General features: G+C 40.0%; 1 protein-coding gene across 2 annotated transcripts; it reads left to right on the top strand.

Annotated features, from left to right (window-relative positions):
- The first annotated feature begins 670 nt into the window (after positions 1 to 670).
- On the top strand, positions 671 to 19,513 carry LOC6566835 (homeotic protein spalt-major). 2 transcript variants are annotated; one of them, XM_001992855.3, is made up of 7 exons: positions 671 to 694; positions 11,186 to 14,188; positions 14,746 to 14,903; positions 17,618 to 17,876; positions 17,937 to 18,169; positions 18,260 to 18,463; positions 18,620 to 19,513. In XM_001992855.3, the coding sequence occupies exons 2-7, from the start codon at positions 11,302 to 11,304 to the stop codon at positions 19,034 to 19,036; spliced, it is 4,158 nt and encodes a 1,385-aa protein (XP_001992891.1). In that variant the 5' UTR covers positions 671 to 694; positions 11,186 to 11,301; the 3' UTR covers positions 19,037 to 19,513. The 2 variants fall into 2 exon arrangements, with proteins under 2 accessions (XP_001992891.1, XP_032595276.1); XM_032739385.2 differs by having other exon boundaries at positions 17,937 to 18,463.
- The last annotated feature ends 987 nt before the right edge of the window (positions 19,514 to 20,500 follow it).

The following is a 20,500-nucleotide window of genomic DNA, read 5'->3' as shown; positions in this document are numbered from 1 at the left end:
TTTATTACGCTCACGCACATTACGTATTTTATATTTGTTACGTTACGTCGCCCCGCTTCTCCAGTCCAGTCATAAAGTGCGTGTGTGCGTCTGTGTGTGTGTATCTCTGTGTGCGTGTGCGTGTGTGTGTGTGTGTGTCTCTCTCTCTCATTGTGTGCGTGTGCGTGTGTGTGTGTGTGTGTGTGTGTGCGAGCATGTGGGTTGCGTGCGCGGGGGCGAGGGGTGAACAATGCTGTCGAAGTTTTTGTGGTCGCGTGTGTTTAATTAATCATAAAATAAAAATACAAAAATGCAAATGGCCAACGCAGCAGCGCCAGCAACAACAACAACAACAACAGCAGCAACAACAACAACTACAACGAAGTTAAATAAAATGTGCAATAAATGTTAAAGTGCAGTGCAAAAATAAAAAGAAGAAGTAACAAAGACAGCCAAAAACAAATTCAAATTTGAAATTTGCCCACAACAGAACTGTTATCTCTGTTATCTATTATCTATTATCTGGCATCCTGCTGCAGGATTCACAGCAACAAACCAAAAACTGGCAAACTGCCGTCGGCGAAATCAATAATTCAATTAAAGTGTTTGCCAAAATGTTCACAAAAAACGGATAAACTACAAACAAAACACAAATAAAAATAAAAATAAAATTTAAATAGAAAACTGCAAACTGCAAACTGGAGTTGATATTCAAGTGAGTAAACATTTTTGGACTTTATTGAATTAAATATGCTCCGGAATTCTTTACAAAAACTCTTACTATTATTATATTATTATTATATTAAATATATTATAATAGTAACAATTTTTATTAAAATGTGATCAGCATTTTAAGGTGCATAATTTTTGGAGTTTTTTTTTTAAGAAAACTGTGAATCAAAAAATTTATTCATAGAAGAACGCATCTTTCGACCGATTGTTCCTATGGCTGCTAGATAATATGGGAATTCTATACTAATAAACAGCTTGTTAAACAAATAACATATCTTTAAAATAACTAATCTTTCGAAGGATAATTCCTATATGACAGCTGTATGATATAGTGCTTCAATATGTCCAACCGTCTGCAGCAACAATATATCCATCATAAATGTTTACTTTCAATATGATTTTAAGACTTGATAACTGATAGAAAAAGACAGAGGACAGATGAACAAGGCTATATCGAATAGGTTAGGTGTGTTAATCAAGAATATATATACTTCACAGTCTCGCAAAGGTCTTCTTCTCACTTCACGATAAAATTAGAACACCCTCTACAACTAATGATAACATGATATTTGTAGTATCAATTGTAAGCTGATTTTATCATATCAAAAGCAATAACAATAAAACTAAATTCAAGTAGAATCCTGGGTTATTTGGATGTCTGTCATTATATCTTTAGATAAAGCTTAGTTTAACGTTAATATTAACATTACATTTAAGTAACTGAATACTTAATTTAATCTTTAATAATCCTTAATACAACTCTTTAGTTATTGTATAGTTGTTAATTCCCTATTATAATTTTTTAAGTTAAGTTTTATGTATAGATTATGTATAATTATTTTTTCAATGTCAAGTTTAACTAACAATCAAATAAATCAAGGAATCAGATTATTCATTTCAATTATAATTTCTAGTTCAAACATGAGTTTCACAAAAATAAGATAAGAAAACAATTTAAACTAAAAGCTAATCAGCTGTGCTTTCCCTTTCAAATAAATATAAAATAATAAACATATATTTAAAACATATCCACGACTAAAATGGTCAAAAAATAACTTAACTTGTGTATGAGAAATGGTTTCCTCAAATATTATTATTCAAAGATATCAATCAAATCAACAATCATTCTTCTCTCATAGTCGAAATCAATCTTGACTCTTCTCTTATCTTATCATAATATCATTGTATATTTATATACTAAATGACTACTGTTAATATTTATTGAGTTATTAATAAAAATATGCTTTATTAGTATTTTGAAAACCATTGCAAATATACTTTTGTGCATACAAATTTAATTTTTAAAATGTGATTCCGAATTTTAAATGTTTCTTATGTAAAATGAATAATTTGTACACTCAACTTAATATTATTTTTTTTTAAACTTATCATGTTATTTGGCTACTTTTGCAATACTTAATTTATAAATCAAAATCTTTTCTGCTTTGGTTTTGCCAACTTTCTAAATAAACCAAAAATAACTAAGCCACAATTTGAATTCTTGTCATGTGATATTTGTGTGATAAGTTTGTAAAGTTGCTATAAAAAAGTTTAGCAATTGCAAATTTTTGAGAGCTGAGCAATTTTGATTTTTGAGAGCTGAGCAATTTTGATTTTTGAGAGCTGAGCAATTTTGTGTAATTCTGAGCTAGTCGAAGGCCTCCGTTTGTTGTCCGAGTGTCGATTATTTAACTTTGACACTTTGTGCGAGGACATGCAACCGAAGTAACAAAACAAGAGCAACAAGAACAACAACAGAAAGTTGCATGTCGGGCTTATGTCAAACTTAACATAAATACAACTACTTTGTGCCTGCAACAAACGAGCAAAAACAGCAACAACAACAACAACAACAACTGCAACAAGAGCAACAATCGAGCAACAAGAAGTGCAACAAGACGCCTCGAAGGTGACACGAAACCGTGGAGATTATTGATGTCTGGGTATGAGCACGAGATACATATCCAAATGACAGCTAACACAGCTATCTATATATATAAATATATATATATATATATATTTAGATAGATACACTAGGAGAAAAACACTCTTTGAACTAAGAAAGAACATTCGTTTGATATATGCAAATGTTTAGTTATCCTTGTTGAATATTCCTTAATAAGTATTTTAACTCTGATTACCAGCATTTTGTGCTTAAAAAATGTGAAGAAAATTTTAATTTAATTTAATTTATATACAAAACAAAATTTGAATTGATTTGTACGACTCTTAAAACAAGAAATTGAGAATTTGTTGCAAGTTATTAAGTTTTTATTTGAAAATACACCGACTAAAAAATAACAACGATAATTTATACTAAAATTATAGCTTAATAAGTAATTAATAAGTAATTAAATAACGATTGTTCTCATCTTAAAAAAAACTTAACAAGTAATTAATTTTTAATTGAAAATGAGAAGAATCCTTACAATTACATGAATGAGAATAAAAACATAATAAAATAAAAACTGAATTGCTTATTTATTACTTATGAAGTTCTTATTCTTATTTCACAAATTAAAACTTAAAGTAATTAAGTTTATAAATTAAAATGCGGGCAATTAAAGTTTTTATTGATTAAATTTGTATTTTAAAATGAAAATAATCGCACTTAAATTAATTCAAGTTTTTCTTACACAAAAGAATTATCAAATTCAAAATAAATTTATTAAATTTAATTTTTTACTTGAACTAAGCCAAGAGAAAGTAGTTTCTATAATTTTCTCTTAGTGTATATGAAACTGGAAGCATGCTATGCCAGCAAACACACACACTCGCACACACACACACACGCATGTCTCCAGAGAGCGGGTGACAGCAAGGAGGGGGGAGGGGCAGGGAAATTAGCACAGCAGCAATGCGTGGCAAAAGGGGGCGGGGCGGGCTGTGTTGGTGTGGGTGTGTGATTTTTGGGGCAAGATTGGGGGGCCGTAGGTTAAACGAAAAGATGACAGGTGTCAGATGCGGAACACCGAGACAGTCAAATGTCAGCCAGCGGAGGGAGGGGGTGGTAGAGGGGGAGGTGGGCGTTTGAGATTTAAATGATGAGCAATCAAGCGCGTCAAGCAGAACAGCTAAGCTGATAGCCAGCAGTGGCACAGTTGCAGTTGCACACACATACAGCTAAAGATACAGATACTTAAGACCCACACACACACACACACACACACACATATATATATATATATATTAATATCAATGTGCATGTGTCTTAATGCGTTTATTGCCTTAATTAATTTATGAGTCGCGCGATTTCATTTCAACGGACAAGCAAGCAAATCCATCTGAGACAAAGCTAGTCGTGTGTGTGTGTGTATCTGTGTGTGCATACATCATCATCATCATCATCATCATCGTCCTCATCAATTTCATCTTTATATCTGACGCTGTCGACGATAAATTCATTTAATTTTTGCGCTCTGTTCATTTATAAAATTTACAACAAATTTGTACGCCAGCCTATTTTTCATTTTTCTGGCCACTCGCCACTTGCCACGCCTCCCGCGCCACTTCAGCCCACCCTCCCTTCCCCCTCCTAATGGCATATTTATTTGTATTTATTTGCCAGCTATTTGCTGACCGTTTTCTTTTATTATTTATTTATTTTATATTTTATATATATAAATATTCAACATCAACGTCAAACCGAAGGGCGTTCGGTGAGGTTAGCGGCATGTGGAGGGTGGAGGGGAAGGTGTTCTTAAAAAATATTTTTTTGTTTTGTTATGACAGAAATGTGCGCAGGCAAAAGCAAAACTGTCTACACTTTCTATCTATCTATCTATCTATCTATATCTGAATTATTTTGCCAGCCGATTTTTCAGTTTTCTTGACTCGCGAAAAATGTTCATCATTTTCATGTCGAGCAGCGCCTCCTTTGTAGCCCCGCCTCCCCTCCCTCAGGGGCTGTCCAAATATTTGCCGAAAAGCCACAAAATTTTATTATTTTGTGCGATATATTTTGTAATGTGGGCAAATCGTTGAATCTTTTTGTTGCACGCCACAAAAGAAATATGCCAACAAATCTGCGCACCCATCACTGAAACACATACAATACGAATGAACATAGATAACTATATATTAATATGTATTTATATATATATATATGTATATATGCTGCAACTCATGAGATACATTTCAATCTGTCGATGATTTTTGCTTTTCAGTTTTGCGGCTGGCGCTTTTAATAAACGCACACTAATTCAATAAACCGCTAAAACCAGCCATTTTTATCACATATTTGAAATTCTGAAATTGTGCTTGCAACTGCAATAAATGCAATAAATATATTCGACTAGGCTATTTATACATATCTAGTACACACATATCAGTCTGATTAAGTCTACAAAATACCATTGACACATGCCACACTTATAATTTATTGCCACGTCGAGCAATAAATATGCCTAAGAATTTAGAAACTCATTAAAAGCAACTTTTCGTTTCTATCGATATTCATGCAACAGAAAAAGATATCAAAAAATGGAATAAACTTAATCAAGTTTAATGTTAAGTTTAAGATTAAGATTAAGATTATTCCATTTAATTGATAAGATTTTCCTTTTTACGAATATCGATACAAATCGATTATCGATAGCACTAAAAGACACAATTGTAAAGGTATATTCTTCTAATTTATGCATAATATGTCTTGATCTATTATTAATCAACTGTATTGTTTTCATTAAGATCATTTTATTACCCAAAGCGTATTTGCATATTGACCAAGCTAAATCGATTTAATCGATTTAATGCATTTAACAGTTGAGCTTAGGGTATCCCTAAGTCGAGCTCTCTCAACTGGACCATTTTTATTCGCAATTTTTACACTTTAGAAATGTTTTTTTTTCTTTAAATTCTTTAATATTTAATGCAGAAATGTAAGTAGATTTTTTCCTCAATTTTGTATATTTTTCACATTACAATAACTTTAAATTCGATGTAAAAGTCTTTCCATTAGTTTGAACATTTTTTATATCTATTTAAAATGACTTGAAATTGTGTGTGTAAAAAGTTAGGCGTGAGGAATGAGGAGAAGAGTGAAGATATTTAGAGAATTAGAGCAAGTTTGAGTTTTGAGCACAAGCAAAACATAAAAACATATGTATGTGTGTGTGTGTGTGTGCTTGCAATAAGAAAGGAGGGTGGGCAATAAGCAGGAGGGGTTGACAGTGGTGTGTGTGCGAGTGTGTGTGTGTGTTGGTTACTTTGCATAGATTGTCCACTTTAGATTAAGCCATGAATAATTTATGTGCGTCTCTTATGATTTTAATTGTTTGCAATGGCAGCTTAACAACTCTTCCTTCCCCACTCCATCCCCTCCCCTGCCCTTCCCAGCGCTGCCCTGCCCCCCATTCTCCACCTCTCGTTGGCCTTTATTATTCCTTTCGACAACAACAACAACAAAAAAAAAAGAAGAAATATAAAAAACAAAATACATAAAAACGAAAGCCGAGGCAAAAACAAAGTAGCGCCCCAAAAGCAAATGCAAAACAATACAAATTCATCTACAAGGCGAGTGTGCATGTGTGTGTGTGTCTGTGTGAGTGAGTGCCTGTGTGTGTGTGTGTGTGTCTGTTGTTCAGCTCCCCCCTGCATGACACGCTCCGGCCACTTGGCATTGGTCTGCTTTGGGCTGCTTCTTCTTCTTTTTCCCTTGCTGTTTCTCTTCCTCCCCCACTTCCCCACTGCAAAGCGAAACTCCACTTTTACCTACGCCTTCGTCTGCAGACACGCACACATTTGCATTTCTCAAACACAAACAAATACACAGACACACACACACAGACACACACAGGCTTACATTTTCGAACGGTGTGTGTGGCGCTTATTCCGCTATTCCCTCGGCTCTTCACTTCTCTCTTCTCTTCTTTCACGTCTGCTGCTCAACTGGTTGACCACTACACACCCCACACCCCGCCACGGTTGACGCTTGTCTTCGTTGTCCCTTTCCGACTGCGTCTGGACTCAAACTTGTCGTCGTCTCCGTCTCCGTCTCCGTCGTCTGCTGCTTCTGCTTCTTCTTCTTCTTCGGTTTGCCGTTCCATTTGGTTTCTTTCACAAAAATTATATGAAAATTATACCAATTCAACTCATAAAATTTTTTCAGCTTAATAAATTGTGCAGACATTTTGTATTCGGCCTGTTCGTTGTTGTTCGTTTGTTCGCTTGTTCGTTGCTCGTTGCTCGGTCTGTGACCAGTCGCAGCTCCATCCTTATTGCCCAGATGCCCGCCCCTTTTTTGACTTTTAACTACGGCCAGCTATTTTAACCACGACCACTTTTCAGCCTCAGTTGGCTTTTGCACACAGGCACACTTTGACTGCTTCCCTGCTTTTAACATATATGTACACACACACACACACACACACCGACACACACACACATTCAGACATATGTTAAACGGAGCTCATAAAATTCTTATGTCTGCTTCTGCTTCTTCTTCCTTCGATTTTCCCATATACTTTCTTATCGTTGTGTCATAGTGAAAATCTTTATGTTCTGCAAAAAAAAAACATTAAATTTAATTTGCATATTTTACAGAGTATCTGCCAGTCTTAGAATCATCATTTTTGTTCATTTCAGTTTAGCATGAAATTAATCTTTTTTGCGATTATTCGATTCATATTCAATACGCGATTGCTTTGATCGACTTAATCATTCACTCAATTCATCTTTATGTTCTGCATATTTTACAGAGTATCTGCGAGTCGAGAGTGTCCGTCTTACAATCATAATTTTTGTTAATTTTATTTTAGCAGAAATTAAAGTTTCTGAATTGTGTTCAATGCTCGATTGCTTTGATCGACTTGTGGAATAACAAAACTTAATCAATATCTCAATAGCATTCACTCAATGAATTGTTTACTTTACCGCCGCGTTGCCAATCTGGCAACCAGCAGTCCAGCAATCCGGATGTGTGTGTATGAGTAGCACCTGAGATATACTCAGATACTCTCTAACTAACACACGCACAGCACACACACACCACACACACAGCACATTGTGCGTGTGCCATCAATCAGTCAAGCAAATTGCATCGAATTTTGATCCATATCCGCAGCGGATGAGGCTGCGAATAAAACAAATGTTCGACTGCTCGTACATCCATAATTAACGGCTGACTGAGGCAAATGATTGACGGTTTGTTGTATCTCACAGATACAATATTTACGCATGCCCCACCCACCAATATCCCAATACCCGCCAGCTCACTCCCCCGCCAGCCCTGCTGGCGGTCGAAACTAATACACTCACACAAAATATGCCCTAGAAATAAACCTTCATTTTAACATGCTATAATTAAAAACAAATTCAAAAAAAAAATTAGAAAAAGTTCGAAAACCGTCTCAAATTAATTTACTTAAAATTGGAAACTCTTGCTCAAAAATACATTTTCAAATACTTTATATTTCTAATTATATTAAATAAAATTATATTACTTCCAAACTAAAAACAATATTTAGAGAAAAGTTTAAAATTTGTAACCAAACACACTAAAATAATTTACTTCAAAGTAGAAACGCTTTCCCAAAAATATATTTGTTTTAAGAAATACCTCAAAAATGCAAATTTTGTGTCAAAGCTACTATACATTTTATTATTTAATTATAGTGTACAAACAAAAATTTTAATTTTTTTAACTTCTACAGAAAGTCGGAAAAATCAGACACATAAATTCCAAATAATTAAATATAGTTTTCCAATATATTTTTATACAAACCTTTGATTTCCTAAAATAGTTGGCAAACAGTTTGCTTTTAGCTGATAGACAGATTTTCTAAGCTACGTTTTTTTTTAGTGTAGCGACTATTTGCATTGCCTAAAAAAAGATTTAGAGTTCCTTTCAAGTTTGGCGCTCAGCGGACCACCTGCTGACAGGAAACTTTCGAACAAGTTTCCAACAAAAAAAAAAAACATGAATTTTTTGGTAGTTTCCACAATGAATGACAAACTGAATGGGAATGGGACTTGCGCAGGCATCATAGAAGATGATGAGGCTGATGATGATTGCAACTTGGTAGCCAACTTCAGGCTGTAGGCAATTGCGGAAGTTTTATGTTTTTGGCTGTGCGTAAATCGCTCAAGAAATCAGCTCAAGTGGAATAAGTTGTGGCTGGCCACATTCAAGAGCCTGACTGACTCCTTCGGTCAACACTTTCGACGATGCGCCGGGGCGCCTAAGAAACACCACCCAAAAAAACACCACAAGCCAGTTTTCCACTGTGGGAAAAGTGCTTCTAGCGGTAGGAGGAGGAGGAGGAGGAGGAGGCGCTTGCTGCTGCTGTTGGTGTTGCATTAAACAAATTGATTTCGGATGAGCCCATTGCCGTCGTCGGCATTGATAGAAATACTATACGATGTGTTCGCGTCGACGATTTCGAGAGCGTCCAATCGATATAAATATGTATGTGAATGTGTGTGTGTGTGTGTGTGTGTGTGTGTATGTGTGTGTGTGTGTGTGTGTGTGTGAAGATACATGAGTTCGCATACGAAATGTGAATATGGCTATGGATATGGCTATGGCTATGGCTTCTATCGAATTGTGGTGTTTTGGGGCAGGGCACGCCTTGTGTTTACCTTTGCCAATAAATTCAATTAATTGCCGGGAAATAATCATAAAGCAATCGTTCGTAATGCGAACACCAAATCCAAATCCAAAACCAAAACCAAAAATCAACTTCCACAATGTTTCGTTGATTATTGTGAAATATTTTTTCCCATTTTAGTAGCATTGGAAGACTGCTGCAAATGTAACCCACAAATTATTTGGGGAAATCATGTTGAAATCGATGAGCTGCCAAAAGTGTAATATATACTTTCAAGCAAACCATTTTTCTTTATTAACTAAGCCCAGTTGAAATTCAAGAATTCAAAGTAGTTTGTGGAAAGTTGTAATTCGAACATCGAATTAGTGGATATAAATGTGGATAGCTAGTTGTCAAACTAGGTTGATATCTTAAGCTGTAGGGCAGAATAAATATTAAAAAATAAATAAAAATAATAAAATAAAAGTGAATAAAGAGAATGACACTTTAATAATATTACATTTGGTGGTTTTTAATTTGTGAATTCTATACAAAGATTGGAGTAAACAGAGAATCACCCAAAACGATCTAAAAATATTTATAAATTTATTTTTATTTTTTTTAATAAATACTCAAATATTTTAAATCGAATACCGATTTCAAAACACATTTTTCTAACACTCAACCAATACAAGATGTGTAAAAAGGGTTTAATGATGTTGTGCAAAAATATATAACAGTCAAAGAGAAGCCTCTGCGATCCCATTAATTATATTATATATAATATGTAGTTTATATTAATTATTATAGCATATATTTTTGATTCGATTTAATAGCTAGTACCTCAAGTTTGGAATATTTATTTGCTTTGTTCAATTTAAATTGAAATATTTAATTTTGTTTTAAATTAATTTTATTTATTAAAAATTATCAAGAGTATTTAATTTATTTTCTACTCTTTGTATTATTTTGTATTGACTGAAATTAGTTGATCTTAAGTAACTAAATAAATAATTCTCTAGAGTGGACTAGAGTATTTGAACTGGTTATTATCACAATATTCCTTTTCACAATATTATGTCTTCCTTACTCAATGGTCGACCGATTTAAGAAAGTTTACCTAAACATTCCCTTGTGTCCGAGTATATCAATAGTGTATCAATTTACCCGAAATTTACTCATATTACATATATTACATATACATATAACACATCTGAATCTTTGCAAAGTATTGACCTAATCGCCAACTATTCAGGGGGGAGTTGGGGATAAAGAAATGGAGTTACCTCAGCATTTCCATATAATAACGCAATAGGTAACAATCGAGTGTTGGTGTTGTGGCTTGGGGGATGTGGGGGAGGCAATTATATTAGCTAAAGCCGGCATATATATATTGAATGGGACCAAAACAAAGTTATGCTGAGTGATTCCAAAGTAAAATATATCAATAAATTACTCAGAGGCAATGCCTCATGCAAAACGCAACAAGATAAAGAGAAGAAAAAACAACACGGCCAGTTCAATAATCCACAAGTTACGGAAAGTTTAAAATAAAAACATTATTCTCATATAGATGGATAGATAGATATATGTAGATAGATAGATAGATCGATCGATCGATCGATCGATTGCCCAAGTGTGGCTTGGCTTTGGATAGACCAACAATTAAGTTATACGCCCCTAATAAAATGCAATGTGATCATTTATTCATCACCCGCCAAAGTTGCGACACGACGCGCTATTCATATATTCAAAAATGTATCATAGAGTCTGACCGGGTCGAGAACTCCTTACGTGACTGGGGAATCAGGCATCAGAATCGAGTTCTCGACATCTCGCTAAAATCGATTATAATAATTCGATCGGGAATATGTGCGTAAATTTGCTGCACACCTCTCGACTCTCGACTCTTGACTCAGTTTGCAATCTTCTCGTTTCATCCACAGCGTCCCATGAGCGACGACAGCAGCAGCAACCAAGTCGGATTCAGATCACGAGTCAGCAGCAATTGTGAACGGGAGGAAGTGGAGCGATCTTTACGATCGTCCGCTCCTGGTTGAGAATGTGTTCCATATTTCGCAATCGCATCAATTATCGGGGCACAGGAACGCGCACTGCTACCTCCAATGGCAGTGGAGGAGGCGCAGGTGGCGGTGGAGGAGGTGGAGGCAGCAACAGCAGCAGCTCAGATCCCATTGGCGAACGGGAGAGTCTCCTGGCCAAGGAACTGAATGCGGACAGCAATAACAATGCGGCGGATGAGACAATCGAGCCGGAAATGGAGATGGAGCTGCAGCTGGAGAAGGAGAAGGAGAAGCAATCGGAGACATCACTGCCCAGCTCCGATCAGCCAGAGAATAGCAATGAGGCATTGGATCTCTCGGTCATCTCGGGCAATCGGTTGCCCAACAGTGGGCATGTGGCACTAGAAGCTTTACAACATACCAAAGTGGCGGTGGCTCAGTTTGCGGCCACGGCGCTGGCGGCGGCATCCACAGATCCCAGTGATCTGGCCATGGTGCAGTCGACCATCTTCAATGTGCAGCGACAGCATCTGATGCAGCTGCAGCTCATCCAGCATCTACAGAGTCAATTGAAGCGAGCGGGGGGAGTGGTCGCCGCCCTCAGCCGGCAGGGTCAAAACTATGCCGAGCAGGATGACGATGAAGCGGGAGAGGAGGCCGAAGATGTGGAGGAGTTGGAAGAGGAGCAGCAACTGTCGATGCCATCCAAAGAGCCGTCGCGAGTGAACGGTGAGCGAACCGAATTGGATCATGCAAGGCTGGAGGAGAGTTCAAAGACTGATGACGAGTGCAATAGGCTGGGCGAGAGACCAAGGCGCGCCTTGGCCAGGGAAAGATCGCGGGAGACGACGAAGACAGAGGCGGAGGCGGAGGCTGAAGCCGAAGGCGAACACGAGCTGGCCGAGAGCGAGTACAAGCCACTGATGTGCGACATTAGCTCCAGTCTGGCGTCCAGCATCATCACCAATCATGATCCGCCGCCGGCGCCCAATGAGCCCAACTGTCTCGAGATGCTCCAGCGTCGCACCGAGGAGGTGCTGGACTCTGCATCGCAGAGTCTGCACGCCGCTCAGATGCAGGAGGAGTACTCGGAATATGCCACCAAGGAGGCGCAGAGTCGCGGCGAGATCTTCAAGCATCGCTGCAAATATTGTGGCAAAATCTTCGGCAGCTATTCGGCCCTGCAAATCCATTTGCGTTCGCACACAGGCGAACGACCCTTCCACTGTAATGTTTGCGGCAGCAAGTTCACCACCAAGGGCAATCTCAAGGTGCACTATCAGCGGCACACGCAGATCTTTCCGCCCATGCTGATGCCACCCGTGGTCAACGGGGTCAGTGCACCCGAGCAGTTTGCTGCCATTCGGCTGCCGTTTGTGACACCACCAGTGGTGGCAGCAGCAGCAGCAGCACCACCACCACCACTGGCAGCACCACTACCACCACCACCACCCCCACCCCCGCCGCCAAGCAACGAACAGTCAGCGCTGGAGCAGCTACAGGAACCGACAGCTCTGGGACGACTGCAGCAGGCCGAGGATCTAAGTAAGCCACCAGCCACCAGAGAGTTATCGCAGTCACCCGAGCAAGTCACGCAACCAGCTCCGTGTACCAAGTCGCTTATCGAGCCTCCTGCGCTGGTGTCGCCCGAGAAACAGGACCAGGACAAGATGAAGGACAGTCCCAAGCCAACGACACCGCCAACGCCACCCGCTCCCTCGCCAACAACACCAACAACTCCAGCAGCAAGCAATCGTCGCAATGGTAGTGTCCGCAAGCGACAGACAAGCCAGGCGGGTAGTCCGCCTGGCGAGGAGCATCCTCATGCCGAGCATCACTCGCACCTGGTCAAGTTGGTGCGCCGCTCGTCGGCGAGCCGGGATGGGATGACAGCGATGCCTGGCGGTGGTTTGCCTGGCGAGTATTCGTTGGCGCAGATGGAGCGTATTATTGACAAGTCGTGGGAGGATCTCATTGAGATCGACAAGACGTCGGAGACATCGAAGCTGCAGCAGCTGGTCGATAATATTGAGAACAAGCTGACCGATCCCAATCAGTGCATCTTCTGCCAGAAGGTGATGTCCTGTCGCAGCTCCCTGCAGATGCACATACGCACCCATACCGGGGAGCGACCCTTTCGCTGCAAGATCTGCGGACGCGCCTTCGCCACCAAGGGCAACCTGAAGGCGCACATGAGCATCCACAAGATCAAGCCACCGATGCGCAGCCAGTTCAAGTGTCCGGTGTGCCATCAGAAGTTCTCCAACGGCATCATTCTGCAGCAGCATATACGCATCCATACAATGGACGACGGCAGCGCTGGTCATGTTCAGCTGCAGGGGCAGGGTGGCGATGTCGAACGCTTGGGCATCGAGGATCAGAACTCGAACAAATCGATGGGCACCTCAGACACGCTGGACTTCTCGACAACCGTCTCGGATCATTCGGGTCAGCGATCGGAGTCATCGCAGGGCGGCGACTTCGATGAGTTCATGACCATGGACAGCACGGATGATTCACGTGACAATTCCAGCGCACTGCTCGACAGGGAGAGGGAGCGAGATAGACGGCTGCCAGGGCATGATGATGAGCGCTCCCGGTCGGACGATGTGGAGGGCAGCGGACGTGAAAGTGCCAGCGGTGAGATGCCCGCCATGGATCTATCATCACCATCGCCATCGGCCACATCGCTGGCACGTCTCTTTGGTGTCGGTGGCGGCGGCAACAGCGGTGCCACGTGCTCAGGCGCTGGAGTTGCTGCTGCTGCGGCTGCTGCAGCCAATTCAGGCGGTTTGCCGATGTTGCATGGCATGCCGATGCCACCGAATCTGCTGCTGATGGCCGCGGCCAGGGAGGAGATGCATGCGCTGGGCCAGACGCATGCCAAGTTTCCGCTGCTGCCCTTCGGACCGCTCGGATTAATGGGTAAGCGACAGTTTGCCAAGATGACAAAGCCTCTTTGTCTGTCACCTTTGACCCGAACGTTGTTTGCCATCCAGTCTCGCGATAAATCTGCCTTCATCTGGCTGCGACATAACTCAATTGGACCAAGACAAAGCAGGCATTTTACAATCCACACCCATTTCCATCTCCATCTCCATCTCCAATTCCATTTCCAATTCCAATTCACCCCATTGTGGCCATGTGCCGCCAGCTACTTGCTGCCTATGCCAAATTCCAACAAATTTATTTATAAACTTTTCGCGCATTTTCAATACAAATGCAAACAAATAAATATATATATGTATGGATATATATATATATATTTATATATCATGATCGGGCTCAATGAATTACGCGTTTCGTTTTCATGATCGTGGCGTCATTATGTCACAGCACTTTAGTCTGATTTAAATTTATTATATTGAATTTTGGTCTCGTTTTGCCTGCGCGCGGCACGCGTCTCCGAGTTATGTCGCATCCACATACATAATTTAATTTGTTACTTCCTTGACGGGTATATCGGGTATATCATTCTATAGGACTGCAGCCGCCCCCAAATGTGTGCAATCTGTGCTTCAAGATGCTGCCCAGCCTGGCCGCCCTCGAGAGCCATCTGCAGAGCGAACATGCCAAAGAAGTGACGGCTCCTTCCGTTCGAGCCCACTGCAACGATGCGTTATCACCCTACGGTGCAAAGGTAAGTTCTTTACTGATATATACTTAAATATATACATAAGTCAGTAGTCTAAAAAGTGTGAAAACTTGTTTTCTGCTCAGCAAAGACTTAAGAATCGATTTATGACTTACGTTTAAAAGTGATTAACAAATATTTCCCCGAATAATTCTCAGAAATCTAGCATTTTTATGTCGGTTCTAAGAACCTGATTATAAGTAACTTTTTAATTGCTGGTTAAACCAATTTTTTAATTTTGTATTAATCTAAATCTGAAAGTTTCTAAAAGCATTTCATTTTTTTTGTAGTCTACTTTTTTATCTCTTCTTTATAAAAAAGTAATTTTTTAAGATTTTCGAATTTGCTATAACTTTATATAAATGTGTTTCGTAAATCATATTTAAAAGCCAAAATTTAATTTAGAGTTTTTTATTTAAACTAATTCATTTATGAATGTGTTGCAACTTGAAATAAGTTTATTTTGTACATTTTGATATAATTTTTAGGCTTATTTTAGATTAAAGTTATTGGTTTAGTTACTAAAAATAAGAAAACCGGGGATATATATGCCGAGTCCTAATCAAGAGAATAAATACTTTTAGATATCTGAATTATCTTCTTCAGATGTGTGAAGAAATTACGCTGCTAGAGTTGAAAAATAGAATTCAAAGTTTATTAAACCAACTTCTAATGATGAGAATTATTGCCAGCTGTGAATCCAGCTGCTGTTTTGCTCGCCTTCTACCCACATCATATCACATTATCCATATACATACATACATGCCACAAAGCCTTGCCTCGGCATCATTAATTAAATTGTTATGGTCACAAGTGGTCCGCAGAGTGGCTAGCCAAATATGGAGCTGGAGCTGGAGCTGAAACTGGAGCTGGAAAGAGCTGGACTGGCAGAGAGAAACTCCTGTTTAGGCAGGTCCATACAAATTATGAGCTTATTATTAATTGCTTATCTCGCTGCTGCTCACGACTTTGGCATTATTATGAAGAAATTGTGGCCGACAATGCATACTTTGGCCTTAATTGTTAACGTTCCGGTTAGCGGTCTAGCTTCTGAAGAAGAAGTATGGACTTGGAGAAATGCTTCTTGTTCCCCGGGTCTGTCTCAGTCTTAAAGCGCTGGGATTACACTGCACAACAATGCCAATTATTTATTAAAGTGCGTTCGTCTGCGAGTTGGAATTGTATCTTAGACGAGGGCAGCAGCTAGTTGTGCGTGTGTGTGTTGAGTGTGTCTGTGCTTTGGGGCAGACATGTGGCTGCCCATAACTTAAGCACAAATGCGTGAATTAATATTTAAGAATGTTTGTCCGCAGTTTGATGTTGTGCTTCTGGCTGTGCATGGCTCACAATGCGGCATTGTCTCTATATGACTAATGACATCGTTCATTATATTTTAAATTCTTGGAGTAACTCCAAAATGAAACTATGTGAATATGTGTAGAAAGTGGCGCATTCAAAACTCGAATGAGTTATGGGCCCAGTGGAGAGTGAAGAGGACTAACAAGAAAAAAAGATTATAATCAAATATAAATAAAATATATAAATAATCTTAATAATAATAATAATAATGAACCAAAGCAATGCAAATTTGTTTTAATATTTTGTATTTATTTAAAAACAACACATTAAAAATAAATAATCTACAAACCCTATAAACTTCAAACACTTTCCACTTCAAGTCTGTCCGTCTGCGTCTTTTGGGCGCAACACTCACCCCTGAACCGCTCCTGTTGCTGGCGATATTTGATGGCCCGAATGCGTTTGCAGTGTAAATGTCATAACATTTTCAGGCCATAATCAGCCCTGTTACTCTGCCACGCCTCGTCTCGTTGCGACAGACGCTGGAGTGCACTCCAAATATATATAAACTGGGTGCCCCATTTCGTTGCGTTCCGTTCCATTCCGATTTGCCCGCTTAACACATTGTTGATGAGCTACATGGGCCACGAGAGACAAGCATCGGCATCAAGCATCAGGCATCGTCATCGTCATTTTTGGGCTTGAAGTTTCTAAATATTTTCAAAATTGTAAGTAATTACGAGAATGCGTTATGATGATGCGAAATGATGCGAGTTGGCTTGCTCTTGTCTGGTCTGCCCCGACCCCCGACCCCGGACCCAAATGAATGATCGTGCCTCGCGTGCCATCAGCTCCCCCTCCAACAAACTGGGAAGCTGGGAGCTGATGAGGGGAGGGAATGAGGCGTCTGGGTGCCGGATCGGTGGCGGTGTGTGCGATGCATTCAATGCAAATAAATTATGTTACGCCTTATGCAAAATTATTTAATCTTTTGTTTGTCGCGCCTCGCCATCTCTGTGGGGCAAGCAGACACGGCCTGCTGCCTCAGTCAACAGCCAACAGCCAACAGGCAACAGGCAGCAGGCAGCAGGCAACATGCAGCAGTCAACATGCAACAGTCAGATGCGTTTTAAGATACACGACAAACAATTGTTTTGCCATAAAAATATGAGAGACCCGGCGGTTTATGTCTGTGCAAGATAATTAGTTGGCATTATTATGCGCGATGGCATAGAAAAATTGCATACACAACATATAGACGATTATGTTTTAGTATGGGGTATGGGGGTCTCTCTCTCAAAAATAAGATAATTAAGAATCGCGTCTGGCCCAAAGATTCGAGGAGTGCTCTTTGAACGCCACATTAACTGGCAAATGCAAAGAAATTAGCGCTATACTATTGCTGCAAATGTGTATTTCAGCTCACTCTCAATCCAAATCTGTTTGCCAAGAAGCCGAAGCCATCCTCAACGCTGGAGATGGCGCCTGCGGACCCAGTCACGCCATTGTCGGCACCCATTAAAGAGGAGCCCGAATCAGATCAGCAGCTGCAGCTACTCGATGAGGGTGGCTGCGATAGTGGCACCAGTAGTGGTACTTCTGCTGCTGCTCCAGCTACTGCTGGGTATCAGCATGAGGCTGCCGCCGATGCGGAGCAATCCCTAATGAAGATGCAGTTGCGTAAGTCCCCCTAACCCATCGTCTGTAGCGACTCCCACAATTGTCCACAATGCTCCACAGATGCACATCGATTTCCAGCTGGTCCGCTGGACTTTCAGCAGGCTTTGATGTCGGCCGGCCCGCCCAGCTCTAGCTTGGATCCGCCGGTGAATAACAAGCACTTTTGTCACGTCTGTCGTCGCAATTTCAGTTCGAGTTCGGCACTGCAGATTCATATGCGCACCCACACCGGAGATAAGCCGTTTCAGTGCAATGTGTGTCAGAAGGCCTTCACCACGAAGGGTAACCTTAAGGTGCATTTCCGTTACTGCTCGCAGAGGCCAGTGCTCAAAACTGATCGCCATTTCCCTATGCCAATGGGCCACTCCACTGATTTCTTGCAGGTTCACATGGGCACGCATATGTGGACGAATCCGACATCGCGTCGCGGCCGTCGCATGTCCCTGGAGTTGCCGATGCGACCGGGACCTGGCCCGGGCCCAGGTGCCGCACATGGTGTACCAACGGCTGAGCAGGAGTTCATGCAGCGACGTCCAGAACTGTTCTTCCCATACTTGCCACCCTTCTTCAACGGAATGCCACCCAAAGTAAGTTTTTTTTAATCAAATATTTAAGGAATATTTATTTGAATAATTTACTTATTTGAAGTAGAACTTCCCAACCCTTCTTCCCACTTATCACCTTGATATAACCTTAACTTTGTCTTCAACGATTTTCTTTATTTTCCAATTCTCACTCGTTAGCCCGGCGAATTGAGTCCTGGCGCTTTTGCCAACATACCTCCACCGCATTTTGCAAATGGAGCCAAGTATCCATATCCACCGGGTCTGCTCAGCTTTCCTGGCTTTCTGGGTGGTGCCGGCGGTCATCACCAGCATCCCTATGGCGGAGTGGAGCGAGGCAACAGCAAGTCACCCACATCGGAGCCGGCACAGAGTCCTGCTTCTCGTGAGGATGACTCGGGTCTCAGTAATAATATCTGGCATCCGCTGAGCAGCATTAAGATGGAGAACAATCAAAATGAGAGCACTGGCAATCAGAGCGAGCAGGAACAGGAACCGGAACCGGAACAAGAGCAGGATCAGGAGGATAATAAGAGTGTAGGCATCGATGCGGATGGCGAGCCTGAGGCGGATGCTGAGGATTCAGCTGAGAAGTAGTGAGAGAGAGGGGGAGAGAGGGGTAGAGAGGGAGAGAATACACATGGTTTTTGTGGAGTACATATCTTGAGCATTACACTACGCTAAGCTTGACCTAGCACACATATATACGAATATATATCCTCTGTGTCTATATATATATACATATATATATATATATATATATATAGTATGAGTATGAATAATTGATAGCGATCTTGAGGCATTTAAATGCATTAAGTATAGCAATAAGTTGTATAAATCGCAAAACGTAAATGAGAACGAGAATGAGAACAAATAAGACCGAATCGGCAGCACTCACACAATTAACTAATTTTATGGCTACACATAATACATACTTAACAAATAATTATAATAATAATAATAATAATAATAATAATAATAATAATAAAGTAGATACACGTAATGTAAACTGTGGTAGTTGCATATAAAAAGCGAAACCCAAATCGAAAATCGAATGATCAAAAATAAAAACCAGCGTGCAAATTGCAAATATCGACTACCAATTTTCTTCTCTTTGGGAAATGGGCTCATTTCTAAAAATATTTGTTATTGTTTTTTTTAGTGAAAATAATTCTCTTCTGTTATATCCAAAAATATCGCAACAAAGATGATGAAAAACTTGATTTGACAGTAAAAAGAGCTTGCAACATTTGTATGTATTTAGTTGTTGTCATGTTGCATAAACAATGATTTTTCAAATCTTGCCAATTAGACTGTTGTCATTTTGGCAGCGCTTCTTCAAATAATTATAATTGCTAGACCGCAACAAGTTAATGTCGCAGCGAGTTATAATTGTTCTCAGAATATGACAACTGGGCAAGTGTGAAAAGATGGGTTTATAAATATCAACAGTGATTTATGATGATTTTGTAAACGAAACAAATCTAAAAATAAACAAAACAAAAATATTTAAATGTCATAAATATGTTGCATACACGTTTAAAAAGAAAAAATGTTAATTGTTTTGTTTTATTTTTCTGTTTACAAATCTGAGTTAGCCTTATTTTTAATTCCCTTTTTATTGGCCCAATATAATTTCCACTAGTATAAAGATTGCACCCAAGAAGCATTTAGTTGCAGCTTCTGCAGCACTCAGCGTCCTTTCAAATGCCTTGCCCTGGCCACAAAAATATAATTTCCACTTGTATAAACATTGCTCCCAGAAGCATTTAGTTGCAACTCCACTAAACACCCCTCACAGTCCCTTCAAATGATGCTCACCGACTTGCTCATATTGTTTGCAATTTTTCCATTTTCCACAATGTTGCGCTTTTCCATGGAAATTGTACTCATTTCATGGGCGCACATATTTCATATGCGGCTTTTTGCACGGACACCGCTAACAGAAAACAGGCCGTAAACTGTCTAGAGACTATGCCCACAATTGCTAGACGAGGGAGCCAACCTATTATCAGAGTATCCCCCGACCAAATGTTTGCTATTAAACATTATGGTTGGGAG

Source organism: Drosophila grimshawi, unplaced genomic scaffold, assembly GCF_018153295.1.
Source record: "Drosophila grimshawi isolate 15287-2541.00 unplaced genomic scaffold, ASM1815329v1 contig_1377, whole genome shotgun sequence".
Lineage (NCBI taxonomy): Eukaryota > Metazoa > Arthropoda > Insecta > Diptera > Drosophilidae > Drosophila > Drosophila grimshawi.
The sequence above is the reverse complement of the archived record's forward strand: the minus strand, read 5'-3'. Positions and strand labels throughout refer to the sequence as shown.

Excerpts from the sequence above, each read along its gene's own strand:
- LOC6566835 (XM_032739385.2), top strand. The coding sequence starts at position 11,302 with ATGTGTTCCATATTTCGCAATCGCATCAATTATCGGGGCACAGGAACG. Across the intron at positions 14,904-17,617 it reads TATCACCCTACGGTGCAAAG|CTCACTCTCAATCCAAATCT; the intron begins GTAAGTTCTTTA and ends TGTGTATTTCAG. Across the intron at positions 17,877-17,936 it reads CCTAATGAAGATGCAGTTGC|ATGCACATCGATTTCCAGCT; the intron begins GTAAGTCCCCCT and ends AATGCTCCACAG.